The following is a 22,341-nucleotide window of genomic DNA, read 5'->3' on the forward strand; positions in this document are numbered from 1 at the left end:
TTCTGAAAGGTAGATGATCAGCTTTGTAAATTATTTAAGTTGTAAAAACTAATAGCATCACAGAAAGCTAAAAATTCCAAGGTTGAGGATAATGCTGAAAACTTGGAGAATTCTCTTAGGATTTAGTATTATTGAGGTTGCATTCACCATGAGGAAGAAAAATTGATAAACTGTCTATTTCTTTTCACACTTTGGAGTACTGCAAAATATATTAGAGTTATAATTAATTAATTAAAGGCTGGACATTTGAGCTTGTCAGTGAAAGCTAAGTTGATAAAGGCAGCTATAAAAATTTAACGTAGTGTGGCTATTTACTGATGTCACAAAGAAAGATTCCTGGACAATAGAAGAAAAATATCCATAGGAAAGATAATGCAATAAGGCTGGTAATAAAAAATGATATACATTTATTTATAATTTAATATCTTTATTATTGACTTAATATTTAAATATATTCCATTTAATAATTTAATTTTAAATTTAGCCATTTCTATGTATTGTTATTTATATTCAATGTTTATATTACATATTATTTATATATGTTTATAATATATTTATAGTATTATAAGAAAAATCAGTCAGGTAGGAAACTCATTATACTCACCACAAGCCACACTTCAACTGTCTAGCTCATGTTTTGAATAAACTAAACTTAATGAGATTATAAATAGAGGAAAACATACATTCTGAAGTATTACACACACAATTGGGTGCCTGACATATCTTCCTTTGGCTTGCTTAGCTTTCTTATCTAAGGACCCATATAGGTGATTAAGATACTATAGCTAAAGTTACAACCTGTCAGCTGAGCCACAGGAGCAGACAGTGCACACGCTTTTAGCCATTACAGAAGCAAAATAAATGCGTTAACTTAAAGCTCAAGCAACCTTCAAGAAGCACATTTTACTTTCATTCATCCATGTGTATGTCCATCCTGTGGATGGCTGTATCACATCAGACCAAAGGTCTGTTTAACCATGTAATTTCTGAAAGTCTCCAGTAGAAAATACCATGTGATAGTAGGAGGAAAAGCACAGTAGGAGGAAAAGGTTTACTCTTGTGCAGTTGTGGCCTCGTATAGAAGTAAGATGGAGGGTGTTTGCTGCAACTTTTATATAGCTTTCATATATATATTCATACCTGGGGTTCCACCATCAAGAAACACCAGGAAGGCAGACTGAGGGAAGGAGGTATTCTATCCATTGCGAAGGTGACAGGCAGTATTTTAGGTGTGTCTTTTCATGAAGTTCCTAGAAGTAAATTCTGCTCAGGACGGCAGAATTTTCCTGTGAGCTTCCATTTGACCAAGTCCTAAACCTGTACTACAACTAATCTGTCATGGATACCAGTGGGTCTGTAGATCATGAAGGAAGAGCCATGCTACCACCATACCTGTTGTCTGGTTCAGATGGTTCTACTTAATTTTCTTTGTTCATATATATTTCTTTCATATAAATGTGTGGTTTATCCCTATGCTAATAATTTATGTTGACAGCTAGTATTATTCACTGTAGTCTGATGCTAAAAAAGGTAACAAATATGTGCACTGCTTCTTCTGGCCTAGCACTTGCTCCAGTTTCTTTCTCCAGTTCAGACCAGGAAACCTCGAAGGTCAACCTCTCCTAAAAGTAGTAGCTTTCTGACATCTCCATAGCATGGCCATCAAGTATTGACAGACCCAGCCAGGGTTTTTTTTTTAACTGCTACTTTCACACTTTTTTGATAGAATGAAGATGGTCCCTTCTCTTCCTCATCAAAGAGAACACAGAATATGTTCTGGTTGCTATGAATGTTTGCTTGTGTAGATGTCTTGCTCTCAGCTGAAAGCTCTCTTTATTCAAATTCCTCAATGCTTCTATTCAGCTGGTATGAGTCCTTCATTTGCATTATTGCATTTGCATGCACTGAAAAATTTCTGAGACCTCTGGTGGCCAAAATAATATAATATCTAACATTCCTACAAATATTAACAGAATTTTGTCCAGGTGTGTATTTCACAAGTATTGATTTTACACCCAGCTGGGGGTTGAATCTTTATTAACAATGCTTTATCTCTTTTATCTCCAATCCCAGAAGCATCAACACATTCTCATAACTTTCTTTGTCATCCAAAAATATCCTGCATTTAACAAATGTTTAAATAACCCATTTTCATTGAAGAATCAAAAGACAGTACACTGAATTTCATTATGTTTTCCATTTACAAAGATTGTAAATTTGTGATAATTGCCTTTGCAGTAGTTGATTTATCTATTTCTATTTCTGAATTTGTTTTCTGCCAGGTGGACAAAGAAGGTGATTTAGAAACCAGACATAACTGCTAGTGTTCATTTACATCTGATATAATCACACAAAATGTCTTTATCAACAGAAGAGGAAAAAAATGTAACTTCCTGTGTATTTAGTATTGTTGATAGTTACTATTCCTCACACAGCTCAGTTTCAACTTACTTTTCAGTAAGTTGAGAATGAATGGAAATGCATTGTAGATGGCTGGAAACGGACCAGAAGACAAAGCAAAGTAAATGTTAGCTTCACCCTGTTTTTAACATTTGTATTACTTTCATTGTTGCTGATAGGAGTGGGAGTGGAGTGCTTTACTGCTGAGAAAGAACATATGATCTTCTTAATATATAGGGTTAAAGTCCCAAACATATTTTGTGTGCTAAATGGGTAATGAGCAGTATTAGATATTCTTAAAAAATCTAAAAACTAAGTCTAAAGTAATGTTTGAGTGTATACTGCTGCAATTAGGGCAATTATGACTTTTAGCTTGTCTATCTTGTCTCCACAGTAATGACTTTCTATATCACTTCTTACGTTCACAAGTATCATACAAGCATTATTATCTCTATTATATCATTTTATGGAAAATTGGAAGGGAGATGAACTTTGTCGAAAATACTCAGGAAAAAAAAAAAAAAGGACCTCAAACCTGAATATCCTTTCCCAAAGAAAAAAAAAAAAAAAAACATGATACAGTGTATTATAAAGCAAAATATGCATAACAACAAAATTAGCTGAGAAGAGGTTCAATCTGCTGGTAGGGGAAATCTGAATTGGCCAGGAAGCTGTGATGACTGTACAAGTTCTCCAAACGGTGAAAAAAAGCACTATATGCTACCCAGGATGAGCTGCAATTTCCACAGCAATAGGCTTGGTAGTAATGCCAAAAAACACCCCACCCAAACTACTTATGCACAGTTATCACATACAGAAAATTTGATCTCATGTCTTAATAACAACCACCAACTGTTTACACTTCTATCATGTGATCATGGTGTTATACAAATCGAGATTTTTACCTGATCAGCATTAAATCATATTTGGTAAATGGAGTGTTTACTCTTCCATCTTTAAAATTGTATCTTTATAATCATATCTAAACCTTGGAAGACTGGTGAGTTCTTGGTAGTATTTATTATAATTCCAAGTAGTGGTTATAATTTGTTTTCCTGAATAATAAAGTACTACAAGGCATCATTGACTTTAAAAAGCAAAATGTTAAAAGCATGCATTCTTCATGGTTCTTATTATGGTATTACTTAATAAGTAAGTCAAGCTAGACACTGTCCAAATTCAAAACAGACACAGTTCTTGTCTTGAAATTTACTCTCTATTAGTGTTAATCTGGGTTACAGTGCTATAATTTTCTGTATCCATATTGTATGTACTGTCCAGCATTTTCATTTAACAAATCTTCACTATAGCTAAAATGAACAATTTTATGCTTTGTACCATTTTTAACGTAGCTGGTTTAAGGGTTGTTTTGATTATGCAACTGCTGTGCAACAAGCATGTGTTATAAACCATCATTATATATGACATATAGATGAATATGAAATGTACATTTTTCATCTATATATTTTTAATTAATGTAATTTCACAGAAACATAATAATTTAATTCAGTATTATACAGTTGAATTTACAAGTAAATAATTTTCCTGGACACAAGTTGACAAGAGAGTTTGCTGTGGACATCCCTTGATCATGATTAAAGCTATTAATAAGCTGACTGCATCTGTAGTACGAAGTAGGTTAGTAGTATAGTATAAAGTAGCACAGCTAGAAAGCTTTTCAGATAGCCATGTGTCTGGTAGAAATTACCTTTCCAAACAGAATTCGGGAGATAGATTTTCTTGCATGTTTCTCTCAACTGAGTATGCATTATTGAAGCAGATAGGATATGCTGAAAATAAGCATAGTGGATAGTGTGATTGCTCTACAAGTTTGAGCAAAAAATTTCAAAATATTTGCTTTGTTCATGCACAATATTCTAAGAGGTGATTCATCATTTTTGTTAGTAGTACTATTAAAGATTCAGATATTTTGCAACGTATATGTTTGTGGAGTGTGTTTGGAACACAGCAATTTGCATTACGGCTAAGAAGATAATACACTAATACATTGCACATGCAACTGCTTACTCTTATTTCAACTGGGAAATGAAAATGTAATGAAACAGAATTCCATTTTGATAGCATTGATTACCCGGTAGGCAGTTAAACTTTTCAAAAGTGTTTTCATAACATTCACAACGGGTTCTACGTCAAAGAGACAAGCTTAACATGTATTATGTTTTGGTAGTAATCTCTCAAGGGGCTTGAATACACTAAACCACCATTTCAGCAATAAGTTAGGAATACTAAGTAATGCACTGCTAGGTCCTGAGTGCAACATAAAGTAACAGCCTATTTCTCTTAGCATAAAAAAGTAGAGTTATATCCTCTAATGATATTTTGGACTAGCTGAATTCTAGGTGTACTTTTATAGAATGTGATGTTGAAGAAGCACAAATGCTGAGCATCTAAAATATATGCGTTTCTTTGTAGAAGCTACAGATCATTGTTCTGTAAGTCGTTCTTCATGAAAAGCTGTATTATCCTAAATACATTGCAAGTTTTAAAACGCAGTTATTGAAACATGGGCTGTCACTTGCAGTGATACATAGTGAGTAGAAATGTGGCAGGTCTTTTTTCTCTTTGATTTCTCTCACGTTTTCTGCTAATCCCTTTTCTTTACAGAACTAACATCTTTCATGTCTGTAAATTAACAGCATCACACTACTTATAATGCCACTTTTAGATAGCTAAGCAACCATCAGCTCTTAAATAAAGATGAAACTGGTTAGTATTAAGTTATTTGTGATTATCCTTTGGTTTCCTGACCCATAACTATGGTTGTACAACAAGGACAGGTCCAACCTTCGATCCTTTTTCAGCTTTGCTTTCCTGTCCCTGCAGCATGCTGCTGCTTTTGTCAGGCAGGCAGCACACTGTGGTGGACTCCTTGCTTTGCAACCCTCCACTGTTAGAAAGCAAGTCCCCTGGGCCAAGGCAATAAACACTGGTTCTATTGTATTATTTTTTTCCTGATCAGTTGAATGGAGTGTTTGGGTTTTTGTAGAATCATGGAACAGTTTGGGTCGGAAGTGACCTTTAGAGGTCATCTAGCCCAACCCCCCTGCAGTGAGCAGGGACAGCTTTAACCAGATCAGGTTGCTCAGAGCCCCAGCCAACCTGACCTTGAGTGTTGCCAGGGATGGGGCATCTACCACCTCTCTGGGCAACCTGTTCCAGTGCTTCACCACCCTCATTGGAAAAAATGTCTTCCATCTATCTAGTCTGAATCTACCCTCTTTTAATTTAAAACCATTACCCCTTGTCCTATTGCAACAGGCCCTGCTAAAAAGTTTGTCCCCTTTGTTATGTTCTCATTACCTGTCTCCATAAATGAGCATGGTATTTTTACAAACAGCTCTACAGACAATGCTTCACATAAAGCAGAATGTACTCAGTCTACCTGGGTTATTACCTGTTACAGCACAAATATCCTGACTGACCTTTATCTAGATGTTGTAGGAGGGATTTTCAGCTTTTTGTCCTCAGACTGTTTCCCCAAAACTTGACTGAATTATGCTCTCTGACTGTTGAAGTGAGAGTCAAGGGTTCTCCCTCCTCCTCCTTGCTGCAGTTTCTCTCCAAAGGAAATACAAGCACTCAGGCAGGGTGCCTGGCCGGCACACCAGTCCAGGTAATGCCACACCAGTCCGGCACGTGCAGGGCACCAGTTACTGAGCACCGTGAATGCACTAACCATTAGGAACTGTCTGCATTTTAGGGACTGGTGATACCCTTCTGTCTTGTGCAACATCTTTTCCTTCTGCAAAATGGGTGGAGTAAGAATACCATGCTTTGTATATAGTGGTGTTTAAAGACTTTAAAGTGTGCAAACTTCTTGATTATTGTGATAGTCTATCAAGTGCTATATTTGATAATATGTTCTGGTATGCAAGAGGTTTCACACAGAACTTTATGGTAGTCATTAAGCAACCTGAAACCATAAGCTTATTGTTTTAAAATACAACTCATATTTCTTGTTAACTGAAATTTACCTCTACAACAAAATTCTTACCTATGCTTTCCAATAATGATTCAAAATGCAGCCCTTGTGAAGTGTAATACATTCTCTTCTAAGACCTGTCTTAAAATAGAGTGAAATTTACGAAATGTACAAAGTGATTGAAAATAAGACTTGTGCAGAAAAATAAATATACAATTCCAGAAGGGCTTTGAGATTTTGAAATCAAACTTGTGACTAAAACTGGAAAAAAATTATTGCTTCCAATTTTTCTTCAAAGGAATATATTTTAGGTCAATTTTAATATGGGTTTCATAAATTTTGCATTAAATTAATGCCTTTTAATTGTATGGCTTTTAAATATTTCAAAATTAAGAACAAATGTTTCCAAGCGAAAAGTAAACACTATTCCAAAAGTGTATCAAAATGGAATGTTTTGATTAGCATCAGAATTTTTTTCAGTTCTGAGAAAGATTTCAACAGAAGCAGTAAGAAAATATATTCAATGAATAAAAGCTAGACATTGTAAAAAGCTTATGTAAAATGTAGATGGTTTCTCTGTTTACCATGGTCAGTCTATTTGACTTTGAACCTTTTAGTGTATGATTTATTAGGGCAACCTGAACAACTTAGTAATAGGCATGGTTTTTTTCCCCTCCAGAGGACACAGTGGTAAAATATCAGTGGTACACAGAGAGGGCACAATTGTTCTTCCAACTGTACTGAAATGGCTAAGTAGCAGCATGCATTCTTATTTTAAATATGAAGATACCACTTTTTTTGTCATCAATAATTTTAGCAACAACTTTAATGTTTTCTCAGACATCTTCCTTCAAACCACAAGGTTTCTGGAAGCACTTATATTCAACAAGAAAGAGTTGATCTTTTTAGCCTCTACAGGTCTTCCCATTCTGAACCATGGGAAGCATTCTAGAATAAAAATTTTTGTGCAGTGTTATCTAAAGAGGATTAGACCTTGGTTTTACTATTGTGAACAGTGTTTGCTCATAACTATCATATATAATTTTGAGCATTGAATAATGGCTGTGTGTAAATTATCAGTGGATCATATAATCTTCAAAAGTCATCTATAAAAGGTCATCTATAATTTCTGCAAGTATTTTAAACAAGTCTATAATTTATTATATTTTCTCCCTCTTATGAATTAAATAGTAATATAATCTGTTTTATTACAGTTCTTACAGTAATCTGAGTTGTGTGGTCATCCCAATTTCATAGAGAAACTGGATATAGTCAACGATCATATGATTTATTTTGCAATGGAATTGTTTTGCAAAACAACAGATAAGCTTAACATATTTGCAAACTAGGAAGTAAAATTGCAAAAAATTGATAAATTGACCTTCTAATTCCTCTTGTGTGTAAAATTGAAAAAATTGATAAATTGACCTTCTAATTGCCTCTTGTGTTTCTGCTACTGGACAGATACACAAGAGTCTGTTGAACTCACCAGAAGCCTGATAATGCCTTGCTGATAAATGCTGATAAGGCATTCATGTGAAAAATACATGTAAACACGTGTGTAACATCTTTTTAAAAAGGTATCTTTACCTGTGATGGTGCAAAAGAATGGAGTAACCTTCCCAACCGTATTGCTAGTGTGACTCGCTAGCTAAATGCTAGCATTTTAAACAAATAATTCAGATGTGCCCAGGGGCAACACTATCAGGAACACCACCACTGACCTTTGGGAAGTGTTTAAGAGTAATGGATGAATGCAGTAAGACAGCTATGTGTGAATATATACTGTCATTACATTTATCCTGATGGACAATTAGACTTTGTTACACCTTTTGTTAGTGAGCATCCTGGAACGTTTGTGAGATGTAAATTACTTATTATATATTTTGACAATGTGCATTTGCATATTAAACTGAAAATTTCCACATTATGGAAGCAGGTTTTTTTTACAAACCTATAAGCCAGATTGATAAACTGAAATGACATACATGGATTTCTTTGTCCATAATGCCTTCCCCATAATTTTTTCCCATATAGATTGATGGGTCATTCCAGATGTACATTAGAAATCTAATTAGGGTTCAATGAGAAAATTGTCAGATTTCCCTGAAATCTTGTAATTTGCCTTACTGCTTGTTGTGCTATATGCAGTTCATTGCTTTTCAACACCATTTTCAGAACTGAAGTTTTGCTTTCACTTATTAATAAAAGAAAATAAAAATTTTCAGAAACAATTTAGCAGACAAAACAGTGAAGAATAAGGATAAGACCTGTAAATTGAAAAGTATAGTAAATTTCACAGAGTTTTGGTATCTGCAGACTTTTTTTGTTGCACTGTTACATGCAATTCCATAGGTCTGTTTGATTTCAGAATTATTTTAGGATTTTGGAGCTTTGAGACATTTGGGAGTTTTGTTTCATAGAATATGTGATATCTCAATTCAACTCTTTTGTTTGTTTTGTTGGGGTTTTTTTGTTGTTATTTTCTGTTCAAGTTTGCAGTAGAACTGAATGAAAAATACCCTTTTCTGCTGAGTTGGTTTGATCTTTATGAAATAGGCTCATCTCTTATCTTTTTTCCCGTTGGCAAGAAACTGCAATTTAAGCTGAGCAAACCCCAGAAAGCTCTGTCTGAATTGGCATTTAAAGATCTCAGAGTTTAAGTACATTCTAAATTCTTGTGTTGACTTCCACATGACACAGAAATAGGTGTTTTTCATAGTTACATTAACTTCTATCTTGATATTCAATAGAAAAATAGTTACTCTGTAAATTAATTTAACAATATTTTATAATACAAATAACCTACCAGGCTTACAGAAAGCCAAGTATTTTATAAATATTATTTTATATATTTTATAATACCTGTATTCAGTATGTTTTAGATATTCCATGTATGCTGATGATTAATTTTATTTTTACAAAATATGTTAGATGAAACATTCACTTCCTTGATTTCAGGAGCTGATGCTGTGGAGGCCCAGTGTAAGAGATTTGAAGTGAGGGCAAGTGAAGGTGGAAAAGTATTGTTTTCTGCAGATGAAGATGAGATTGTCATTGGAGCTGACAGACTAAAAGTAACAGGTACGGTAATAATAAGGTTTCTAAATGGATGTAAGCGCTTTTTTTTTTTTTTTATACCCTTAGTAATAATTAATCTATCAGTCTTCTACAAAATCTTCATCCACTGGAGATGAAAAAGTCATCATCACCAGTGATTGCTTGACCAACCAAAAGATATTGCATAATCTAAAAATAAATTCCTCTAAAAGCAGATTTCAGTTTAAAATCTGCAGGACCAACTATGGTACAAACCACCCTTACCACAGTGATTTGGCTTTTATATGTTACCATTAAGCATTGTTTTGTGGTACCTATGCCATTTGTTTAGGTAATGCCCCTTCACAATGATAAAAACTATTGTTATAGACTATGCCTTTTTTTTTTTTTCCATATACAAAGTATCAAGTCTAACTTCCATGTGAATTAAGGTTATGGACTCTGCTTTACTTTAGGAAGCTCAGCTGAAGTCCAGTAAGTAGAAACCTGGTCTTGACTTGAATATTTGTTCAATAAAATAAGAAAAATAATTCTCATTGGTATTTTACTATCATCATTACATATATATATCAGTAACTCATTTGATATTAGAAATGTGTTAGCTTATAAAAAAAAAATCGGTTACCTAAGTTTGTTTTAGATAAATGCTTTAACTGCTTAATAAAATTTTATCTGAACTTAGTCTGGTCTTGAGCTATCCACTCATCATCTAGAATAAGATACAAAACTTTAGTTGCTTCACCAATTTAGCTTTAGGTCAGTCTATATCTGTGGATGCCTGCTTTACAGAAATTGAAATCAACCTTACTAGTTTGGAAGTTCAGTTGTGTAGAAAGTATAAGATGGTTCTGGTTTATGATGATTATGATATGATATCCCTTTCTGGTCTGTAAAACTAAGAAATGCATTACTAGCATCTTTAAGCCTTTAAAAAAATATATTAGTAGTTCTACTTCTGTGTAATGCCAGATATAGCACTAAAATACATCCAGGAAGTCCAGAGTCAAGCTATGCCTGAACTTTCTTCATAAGCCTCAAGACTATTGCTTGCCAGTATATGTGGGATAACTTTTCTTCCTCTTTCATTCCTATCTGACCTGTGTCTATCTTCTTTACCCAAGCAAATTGTTTTAATACTGCTAAACCCAAAAAAAAAAAAAAAGGCTTTTGCAATCAGGCAGTTTAATGATGTTCCAGTATCCAATATAATACACTAAATCATATCCGTTTACCAAATGTGGGGTTGGAGAGGGAGACATTAGTGTTTTGTTGAGTCAGCAGCAATTCTTCATAGACAGTAGTTGTACAAGAATTTTACCATAGTAAAACCTAAGACAATAACTGAAATAACACAAGAAGAAAGAAGAGATTCATACCAAATCCTGCTAAGGTTCAAACTCGTTCAGAATATTAAATACTGAGGAAATAAATCTTAAACATACAATCAACACAGGAGATTTAAAACATCTATCATAAGTTAAAAAATAAAACATCTTACAAATGACACTAAGGATTAGATTTCCTGCCATTAAGAAATGTAATCATAAGTTGTAGATGTCATGGTAATTTTTTTTTATCAGACTTCAAAAGCCAAGCACTGCTCAGCTGTCTTTAACTTCAAAGTGGGTTGAGTTCCTACAGCACCTGTTGACATCAGTGGTAGAGAAAGCAGAACAACTAATGAAAATTTATTCAATGATGCTTAGCATGGGATATAAGATTGTTCCTTGTGAAAAGAACAGGATTTTCTCCTTAATTCTAGAAATACACCTGACTCTATGTGCATTTATATTAAGCTCCCCCGCCCAAATTAAAAAAAAAAAAAAAGGTAAAAAAAAAAAGTAAATGCTAGGAAAACCTAAGTTAATGCTGCTTTGATATATTCATCTGAGTTTCAGGGATTACTGTATACCTGTTGAGTCCTACCAGAGAATATCACTACTAGAGTTTGTATAAGTAATTTATTTTCCTTCTGTAGCTAAAATGAAAAATAAACAAGAGTCAGGATTGAATTTTCAAAGAAATTCTTGCATTGAACTAGAAAAATTACTTTAGGGTTAAAACAACAAAAACATTTAGTTTAATGACATGCACACACACACACAAAAAGAAAGATTTAGGCAGCATTTAAATATCACAAAGAAAATATGCATACTGGAGCATTTATCAGGTTCTAAGTGTTGTCATTTAGGTCATGAAGTTAAATACAAATTATGTTCCATTAAATAGCCTAAGGTCCAATATTTTTGGGCAGTTTCTTTCGAAAAACATGTTAAGGTGGTTTGTAATTGTAATTTGAAAGAATAATTTACTTTTAAAAATCACTTGAAAATTATTGTCATCTTTTGTGTTTATTCAAAAGTAATTTAATAAAGTTGGGATCATTCTTTCTAATCTCTGGATAGTTGTCTTGAAATCAGATTTCATTAGTAAATTATCTTATAATGAGGCTATAAAAGTCTAGTTTCAAAATTTTATGCTTTAAATACCTAGGGCCCACTTCAGGTTAACCCTTCCATCATCCTGTTAGAGAAGAAAAATATTATCCCACAGAATGAAGGGAAGAGTATTAGATTTCTAAATGAATGAGTATGTCTGAAAGGCTTAGACAGAATAACCTCATATCCCAATTTCTGTATCCCTAAAAGGCTTTTTGCAGCATAAGTACTAATCTGCAGCCAAATAATAAAGCTATAAGAAGACATGTATGCTTTACGGTTGACTTCAGTCTAAAGCTGAAATTATCTAACATAGATTTCCCAATGGAGACTAAAAGTTGTACAATCCATGGAATCTCCAGAAAAGTATTTTAAAAAAAAAAAAAAAATCTCCCAAAGGGTAAAAAAAAAAATAAGCTATCTTCATGGAGAAATAGAATAACCGAATATTTCTTTCATATAGTAGCTCTTTGAATTCTGTCCAAAGATTGTGTGATACCTTTCAATTCTTCAGCAAACACATGAAAGGTGATGAGTCCCTGTGAGTTGCATCAATCAGACTGCATTACTCTATATGACATGATATGACTGATGAAACCTGGCAAGGCATCATAATGTCAAACATCAACCAGAAAAATTTTTTAGTGTATTTTTCTCAAGCCTGTGTTTTGATAATCATGGTACCTTAGGGTGACTATAGGAAAGGAGTTATGGAAGAACAGAGAAAACAAAAAATGAATACCAAAAAGCAAAAATAAGCTGTGCTTATTTGGAGAATAAACTCTCACATGTAGTTATTTAAGTGTGGTACTACAATGAAAACCTGATTTTATTTTCCTGCTTAGCTGTGAACAATGTCTCTTTGGAAACACTTCACTGTGAATGGGTCCAATAAATAATGCGTTTTGGTAATTAATTTTCTAAAGCATGCCCATTTCATGGGCATTTATAAACCACTATGGCAATGTGGGATTTACTTTACATGATTTTTTCTCAGTTCAGAAGAATGCTTTTGTAATGCACAGCTTTAAAAAGCAATCTGTCATAAGGCAGTATTAAGAACTTCTTGATTAATAAAAACTTGAAAGCTTAAGTTTACAGCTTCTCATTGATTATTTTTGTAGCATTTTTATTTGTAAATTTTTATATAGGCAGCCTATTCCAAGCAGAAAGGTATCGTAGAAACAGGCTAGTAAAGCAGGTATCAATATATTTTCCAGGTAAGAAAAGTATGGAGTCAGAAGTAGTACTTTTTGGTTTAGCGATACTGCAGCTATATATTTCCCTGTTAAGAGCCTCTCACTTTAAAATTAGGCAGTTGGCTCATTTAATTTAGACTTCTTATTGTTCATTCCATCGTTACTTTTGCTTTTTCTTTTAAATGTGTTAGCTCTTCTCTACTTTGTCTTTCAAGGAAAGAAGAAAAAAGATTCAACTTTTGCTTTGTTAGACAGAGCTGTTAGAATTGCAGCTGACTATTGCCCCTTTGCACAGGGATGCCTCCTACCGCCAAGTTTAACATGTATCATAGAGCTTTGTAGGGAGGGAAGAGAAAGGCATGATGAAGTAAACATATTGTCAAAGAAGTGGGAAACAAGCAGGAATAAGGAGCTGTGTTTCTGGTAGGCTCACAGGTTCCTTTCTGCACATGGCTAAACATTTCTCCATCCCTTATATTCACCCTGTTCCAATGAATGGACAGCATCTATAGCATCGTGAAGTCGTCTTCACTCCCTCTGCAGCTACAAAGCAAGAGTATCTGTTTGACTTTTACTTCTGTTATTTAAATCTTAATACAAAGTTTTCTGCCCTATGCTTTTATTTCATATTTCTCTTAATTGCAATACGATCTCTCTAAGATATTCCTGTAGCAGAACTTGAAAACACTGTATTGGTCACACTCGTCGGTGACAGTACAAGCATATGTCGTGACTCAGCTTTATCCGGCCAGAGTACTTTTGAGAAAACAGATTAAGAAGGCCTAGCTCAATATACATTTTTCTGACAGACTGCTGCAAAAGATGGTTGTAATTCTTTCTATGAAAACTTTCACCATATGTCTCTGTCTTCCTCTTTTTTTTAAACCAAACTTGTAGTTAGCAGCTGTATAAGAAGTACTAAGCAAAGTGGAGGTCGTCTAGTTACATTCTACACAAAACACCTACTTTTTTGGACAATGTAACTGAGTGGTTTTTCTCCTCTGACTTTTGAGGTGGTTTGCTCAGTTAAGTCTGAAAGCACATTACCAGAAACTTTTTTCCCATTAAACTTACAATGTTTTATGCAAATTATGCAAACATTTTGCTTTTTTGAAGAGCATATTTCTCTGTATATTGTTTTTGAAGGTGAAGAGACTGCAACTTAATTCTCATATTGTCTCCTACATGTTCTTCTGATCTATATAATTCATTCAGACTTGGCTATAGTGTTCTTTATTTAATCATGATTTTATCTCTGACCCTTCTTCCAAGACATATAAAAGTAATAGCGTACCTTGATTTGTTACAGGCTTAGGTACCTTCTTCTAAATCAGTTGTACTTGCACATGTGGCTTTTCTCTTAATCATGTTTAAAAAAAGGCAAGGCAAAAATGGATTTGCAAATTAAACTACATAGGTCTTCCATCAGAAGCCATTGCTGTTCTGAAGTCAAATCCAATTATGTTTTCTAGATGCAGCAAATAAGCTGTATCGCTTTTTCTAAATAACCCAGTCTAGATTGTTTGGAAAATATTACTCACCTTTATAGAGAACTAATTTATTTTGTTTCCTATTATTTTCTTAACTGCTGGCTTATTTTCTTTCATTCTTTATTGCTGCAAGTCTGAGTGGTATAATCTGTTTTAGCATAGGACATGAAGTCCTTTCTGGATAAAACTGAATTTTGTTATAATGATAATTAATATGTAACAGTAATACTTGTCCTCTAAAAATAAATAAGAAGCTAATTAAAAACTTGTCAGTTAATGTTTTACCAAGATTTTAGAAATAGTTCCATAGAGTTCAACTGCTTCCATCATTTATTGAAACACAAATCTTTTCAGATATATGGAGCTCCACGTCTGTATTGTATGAACCAATATAATTAGCTGAAGATAACTTTCTTTCCATGTTTCAAACATAATAATAGACCTCATTGCAGGAATTGCAACTGCAATAAGGCTTGCACATGGTTGCTAGCAGTAGTAGGAGAAACAAAAAGAAGAGGCATAAAAGCTTTGCAGACCATTATGACCTCCTATGAGCCTTCTTCCTTATCAAATAGTAAAGTTAGGTAGAAAGACGGAAGTCAGAGAAGGACAGAAGATAGCATACTTCAGTTTTAATGGAAACTTTCTCAAATTAATAGCAGGTCATGTGTAGGTCAAATCTACTTTCACAGCAGAACAGTGTCAGGGAAAAATCTGTGAAGGGCTGCAAGTATCTTTTTCATTACACTAAAGTATATGCTTATAGTGGGTTCAGTATGGCTTTGATCAAAGCCATTTGCTTCACTAGATGAAAGATGAGAGCCTTGATGTATCAGGAAACTTCAGAAGATACGTACATACTTATATTCTAATAATATTCTAATAATATCCAGAATTAACATGCAGAGGAGTGCATCAGTACCTCAGTTTTGATTTTAACATTATACTGTAGGACTGTGAGTCTGCAGGTAATTGAAATATAGAAAGGTCTTCCAGAGTAGTTAAAAGGAAAAGATAAAGTAGAAATATGGCTTATGGCTATAAAAAGGAAATATTACAGAAATATGACGAAATATATGTGAATTGCAAATTAGGTTGGAAAAGTAGAAATAAAATATTTATAACAAGTACTGAAATGTAGAAAAATAAATGATTATTTGATGTATGTTGTTATTACAGTAGGCATATATCTAGTGTCTTCAGAGACTGAATAAGAATTTCAGTGTGAATGGGAAAGAAGATCTCAGATTTGCCGCATTCAGTCGCTGGATTGTCATTCAGGACAGATGGGGTTTGGAGAGTGAAGTGACACAAGATGAAGGGAAGCACTTAATCACTTTAAGCTGGCTTGTGCAGCCAAACTATGTGACCACAGTAAGACTACTGTATTTGATGTTGTAGTAAAAAGTTAAACCCTTAAGTAGATGTGCCAGACTCTCAGTACCCTGCACACTGAATGAACCAGAATTCTTCTATCATCATCTGTCAGTAACAAAAATGTATTACATATATAGAATTTCTGTGTTTCCTCAGTAATAACTACATTAATATGTACCCCAAAATGTACTGGAAGAATAAGATTTCTGATAAGCTTATTTAGATCTAAAGGAAGCTCTTAATGTCCAGACTTGTCTGTAGGAGAGCTCTGATTGAAAGATAATATTATTTCAGCAGTCTAACCACTTGGCAACAGAGCAACCTGTCAGAGCATTACTCTTGAGATACAAATATAGAGCTGGTTACAAGCATATATATGTGAGCTCCAAGCTGTCTATAAACTGGAAGTTTTATAGGCAGGCTAAAAGTGGTAAGACTAAATAAATAAATTTCTTATCAAGGACATTTCACAAATAGATTTATATCTTTTAGTTAACAGTAGAATACATCAAGCCAGCTCAGATTACAAGCAGTGTGCACTTACATCAGCCTGCAGGTAACTATGTAGATCGTTGGAGGACTACATTGACCTAAGGATGCTAACAGTTTGTTTGCAAAGGAAAGATTCTGGGTTTTGGCACTTGAACAAAAACATACCAAGGAACAGAATGATTGGTCTCAGGAATGTATGCAAAGAGAAAGAAGCCTTGATAAAAGAAGTTTTTCTGAAAAGGGAATAGACCCAAAAGCAGACAAACGTGCAAGCAGTTCTGCCAGCCCAGGAAAATATGTTCAATTTCTTACAGCCATTCCACTGAAAAATAATCAGCAAGGCTGTTCTATAGACAGAGACATAGAAGGAGCCAGCATACAGTCAGGCAGGAGAAAGGAAAAGGAAGAAAAAAAACCCAAACAGTAAAATGACACTCTTGATGTTTAGGTAGAGGAAAATCATCCTCTACCTAGAGAGTCAACCTTTCTATAATTCGTGTTTTCTGAATGCCTCTCCTTCCATATTCAACTTTTTTCTTTTTTTCTTTTTTTCATGATGACATGGTTTATAAAACAAGACAGACTGTAATCCTTTCCTCTCCTTCTGGGCTGTAATCTATTTAATTCTATTAAATAGGGCTTATGTTTTTGAGCTGATTCTGTACTTGTTTTAGCTATTCCTTTGCAGAAAACAGCCAGCAGCTTCCCAAAGTTAGTGAAGAGACTATTTACTCTGTTCTGGTACAGGGCAGTATTGATCCAGAGACTGATTCTGACTTCCAGATTGAATTTGGTTTTCAGGTTAAACCTTTGACACCAAGATTAAGTTATTGGATATGTCACCAATGTAAGAATGAATTTTTAGGATTTTAGGTTTTTAGGAAAAACTGCCAATATCTGCATCATAGTCCCAATCATATTCCACATTCCCTGTTGAAACACTGGACAGAGTCCAGAGATGCAATTTAAGGTAGTTTTGAAGGGTCTGAATTGCATGATACCAGGCAAATCCACATGGCCTATGTAAGGGTCAAAGTCCAGTGGAAAATTGCCCCATTATTAATAAGATGAGATAACTCTTAAATCAAACCAAACCAGCTTGTTTGGAAAACACACACTAAACATTCAGAAGGTTTTGATACAGGAACTGGATATGAATTGGGTTTAGATTTTGTAGTAAAATTCTGACTCAAAACCTGAGCTAAGCCTGACACTTACATGCCCTCAGGCTTTGGTAGTTTTGAAAACGCACATTTAAATTACAGTAGTCAGACCCATCTCTATTTTTAAGACATAGCTACTCACAGGAGGGAAAGGTGAATCATAAAGGAGCTCCAGCATTGCCATTTTCTTTTTTTGCCTTAAAGTACTTGCTTGTGTTTTATTTCTGCCTGGAAACAAAATTCTATTGTTGGAGACAAGGGTCAGGCTGCAAAGCACTATAGGATTTAGATTCAATTAAAAGAGTATTTGGCTCCAAATACTCATCCTATAATAATGACACTACAGGCCAAAAATATCTTGCTTTGTCCTGGAACAGTATTCTCATTAGATGCTAGAATATGAGGTCATTTGGATTTCAGTTGGTAAAGCCTTCAGAATAGGAGGAATACTATTAGATTTTTAGGAAATACTGCAGGCATCTGACACTTCCCAAACAATGTACCTCTTAATGCGAGCCATGTAATACGTCAGAACTCTACTTTGTTTTCTCTGAATCCTATCCGAAACCACTACAAAGTAGCTTTTTTATTTTTATCCGATCTCAAGGCAAATTTTTTACCCAACTTGCAGTACAAGGTAATGTATTTAGTAGCCGTAAACTGCACGGTGAGATTATACAAGAATATGTATACTTTCAAAATTTTCGTGAATGAACGGAAAGATCTTGACTCTAAACTTAGGTAGAAAGTAGCAGAAAGAATAAATACAGAAATCCTCACAGGGAGGTACTGTTTGAGTCCATGGCAGTCACAGTTTGAAACAAAGCTTTACTCAGAGGAAAAGTTAGCAGATTTCCACTGGTAATGTCCTGGAACTTCACTGTTTTCCGTAGATCTATTTATAAAGCAGGTGGGCAGTCAAAGCTGTGAAAAACATAGATTCAGATAATTTCTGCTCTGCAATACATCTCAAAGCTTATTCATAGCAGACTCCTATAAGCTAGGAATAATTTCACCCACAGGAAGCAACTCCAGAAAAAAAATTAAATCACCCATGAAAATATGGCCTGCAGCCTTCAGCCTACATTGTGAATTTAAATTCCTATCCTTATTGTGGCTAATGACGAGTTTACATTTCACAGTGTCTGACAGCATTAAAATCAGCACACCAAGACACAAACATAATAAGACATCATTTTGGCTCTAGAAGAATATCATCAATGTATATAGGTCTTTGAATTAAAAGGATTAGCCACATTAAAATGTGGCTTTGCTCAAGATTCAGAAAGTACAGAAGTGTGTATGTGTGTATGAAGATTAAGAAGTGTAGGTAGAAATGTATAACAATTCAGAATGGGTAATGTAAATTCCAGAAGGAAGAATGGCAAAAATCAACATATATTCTATAAAAGAAATGACATTATATGTGGTAAGAATCATTTCTTAAAAAGAGAACGAAGAAAAAAACCTCAATATCCAGGCAGAAATGGATGCATCTGAAGAATGTATAACTGCTCTGAGATTCAAAGTGCAAATGGATTTGTACGTGCTGGGCACTGATAGAAGGGCAAAGAACCTATGTGATAATATTGACCACCAAACCAAAAAGATTATACAGATTAAGCTTTTTATAAACAAAAAGTATCATCTAATGCACAGGGCCTGGTGACAGCATTTTGGAATGTTTGGGGGCCTCTTGTTTCTTTTAACTACGGAGACAGACGTTTACTAGGAAAAAAAAAGATCAAGATGCAGACTGTACAAAAGATTTATAGATTATAAGGATGGCACAGTGTTGAAAAAGCAACATAAGGAGTGTTCCTGATCAGTGGGGAGGAACTGAGAATGTGAAGGTGGAAGGAAATCTGAGAGAGGGCAACCACCATGTAATGAGAACATCCCCGTTTGAAAGTTTACAGGGAAAGACAACAGCAAAACAAAATCAAATTGACTTCCAGAGTTCAATTTTAAAACCTCAGAGAATTCATAAGTAAGACTCACAGGAGTCCTCAGAAAAAGAGTTAGGAAGGATTTTGGATCACAAGCTCAAGAGCATCATGTGATGCAAGAAAGTCAAATATGAAGCTAGAATGTGTAAACAGGAGTAAAGCCTGCAGATCTTCTGCTCTATTCAACACTGGCAAGGTCCTCTCCAAAGTGCTTAGTGCAGTTTGGTGTACCACTGTTCAGTAAACAGCTGGATAGAATCCAGAGCCATGAGATTCATTAGTTGTCCTGAAGCATGTTCTCTGAGGGAAGAGAGAAAAAGATGGTGCTGTTTAGCTTGAAGAAAAAAATATCAAAGGGAATATGATATCAGCCTTGATGCCTTGAGAAACAGCCTGTTGAAAAACAAGGGAAGCTTGAAGGATTAAAAAAAAAAGAAAAACCACGACTTTTTAATGGAAAGAATAGTGAAACACTGGAATAGTTTGGCTGTAGAGAATGTAGAATTTCCTTCATTTTTTTTTACAGAACAAATTATACCAACATCTGTTGAAGACGAGCTGGTTGATCCTGATTTGGTTATGAACTTAATGATCACAGCAAGGAATGAACCTTAGAGGAGATCAGATATTTTCTTTTTATCTCCTGTCACAAGCCAGCTAATGTAAATTCAATAAAATTTGTTCTTTCTAACCTTAGAAGTAATGTCCTACTCTGTGCATCTGTCACTGTTACAGGCAGACACACCTCTCAAGTTTCTGCATGTTTAAAAGAAGCCTTCTCTGTATTAATTTTATTTTAAATGTCACATGTAGTTATATGATTCACATAGAATTGTTTATTATTTTAAAGAATTTTTAATGCTTCATATTATTTATTATTGCATTTTAATACTTTATTACTAATATTTTGGGCTTTTTTTGAGCTTTTATTTATGAGAACACACAGTCACTAAAAGAATCCTACCTCACACTTGAATTTATGCCAGAAATTATAAAAAGTTTCTTTCCATAAAAAAATAAGAATATTTTTATGGGATAATCATTTAAAGTTGATAAATGTAATATGCATATTATTTACTAAGACCTTATAGAAAATGTGAAATTAGTAGATTATATGAGATTTTAATGTAAAACACTTAGCAAGACTAGGTGGAGACTGCAGACAATTTAACAAGGTCAATCAGATTTCAGTAATGTGTAGAAGGTGCCAGTATAACAATATACTGTTGTTGTTCTACATGCAACACTGATAAAAGAGTCAGAATTCTGGCAGAAATTTACACTAGAATAATACTTACTAATGTGTTAGATACAATCCTCTTCATTGTAGTTTTATTTATATTCTTTAAAGGGTTTTTTTTAGCTATAATACAGTGTTTATTATGAAAAAACAGGTGGGTAGCATGACAAAAAAAAAAAGAGATCCGTTTATGCATTCCCACCTAGCTCTCAATTTGTGTCTTTAACTAACCACTCATGCAACCTATCAATTACAAAACTCTCATTTTCACTTTTGCATAAAAGTGTTTCTGTTCAAGCTAAGTGTAAACTTCCTTTTTTTCTCTTTTACAAAGTAAAAGAAAAACAATAGCAAATAATTTTATTCCTTTCTTAAGATTTTCCTTTTCATCAACTAGAGGAATACTGAAGTCTCTCCAGAAATCCTGAGCAAGTCATCACACAATGGGGCGTTATGAGAGAGGTGGGATATTCCTCTGCTATGGAAGAAGGTGCATGCATCCCCAGCCAAGGTCCAGCAAGTAGTGTTTGTACAGCCATAGAACCAGCACCTACTTTCTTGGCTTTCACTGCTGCCTTTCAGCATGTGCTTTCAGAGACAGGCAAGCCATTTACCAGCTCTGCTGCCTGCACTTCTTCACATACGCTTTACACACTTGTTCTGGCTTTTGCCGGGGAAGTCCTTCAGAGTTCTCATCCCTTCCACATGGCTGTTGACCAGTCACAGGTTGACCATTTCTATCAACCAGTGACTGGTCAACAGCTTTATTTCTTTACCCCATGAATACTTCTGTTTCTTAGGAGACATTAATATGTCATTAATATGAGCACAAGTCTTTCGGATAGAGTAGAACTTCATTATGTACTACCACTCCTATTCAAATTTCTTCCATCTACCAGCCAAACCAGTTTTCCCCAGCAGGTGCTTCTCCAGGGAGAAGCCTCCTTTTTCTGAGATCTGATCATCAGGCAAGAATCTCAAGGTAAGTCTAAATAGTATATTGTATGCAAATGCAAAAAAGTTTTCCCCTTACTTGAAATCTAACTAGACACAATCTAGCATGAATGGTCTTGAAACTGCTAATTGCATTGGTGTAGACCCTAGTCTGAGTGAATTTGCTTTGACTCTCAGCAGCTACGTGATGCTGTGTTTATGCCTGGTCAGATATTCCTGGCTTAGAAATATATCCTCCACAGACCTTCTTACCCTACTTTGTCCTCTGTTGTAAGTAATCCCTGAAACTTTTCAAATGGGCTTCCCAGGTCAGAGCAAGCATCCTTCTTGGTGAATCCCTCTCAATTTGTTCAGACCTCAGCTAGTCTCTTTAGGTAATTAATTTCTTTCTTCCTCTTAACTGTTTCTTAGACTTTAATTCCTAAATTCGGGTGTCACCCGGTTATTTAGGTCTGGATATATTGAACATGACAGGGACAGTAATTTTCATAGGACTGATCTAAGGGCCCCTGACAGCCTAGCCTCTCCAAATGTATGAATATCACCAGGCTCAGACAAGTTTATAAGAACAGAACTAATACATTTTTTAAAAGTTTTGTTAAGCAGTTCCACTGTAGAAATGGGTGACTTTCCAGT

The 22,341-nt window shown here is 34.5% G+C and overlaps 1 protein-coding gene across 2 annotated transcripts in view; it reads left to right on the forward strand.

Annotated features, from left to right (window-relative positions):
- SGCZ (sarcoglycan zeta) overlaps positions 1 to 22,341 on the forward strand; it is a 227,852-nt gene that overhangs the window by 166,116 nt on the left and 39,395 nt on the right. The window contains exon 4 of one of the 2 annotated variants that reach the window (XM_075709321.1): positions 9,305 to 9,427. The exons of the other annotated variant lie outside the window; for it this stretch is intronic. Within the exon in view, the coding sequence (XP_075565436.1) occupies positions 9,305 to 9,427 (123 nt within the window). The remainder of the gene's footprint in view (positions 1 to 9,304; positions 9,428 to 22,341) is intronic. 2 annotated transcript variants of the gene reach the window in all.

This window comes from Pelecanus crispus, chromosome 4 (genome assembly GCF_030463565.1).
Source record: "Pelecanus crispus isolate bPelCri1 chromosome 4, bPelCri1.pri, whole genome shotgun sequence".
In the NCBI taxonomy this organism is placed as follows: Eukaryota; Metazoa; Chordata; class Aves; order Pelecaniformes; family Pelecanidae; genus Pelecanus; species Pelecanus crispus.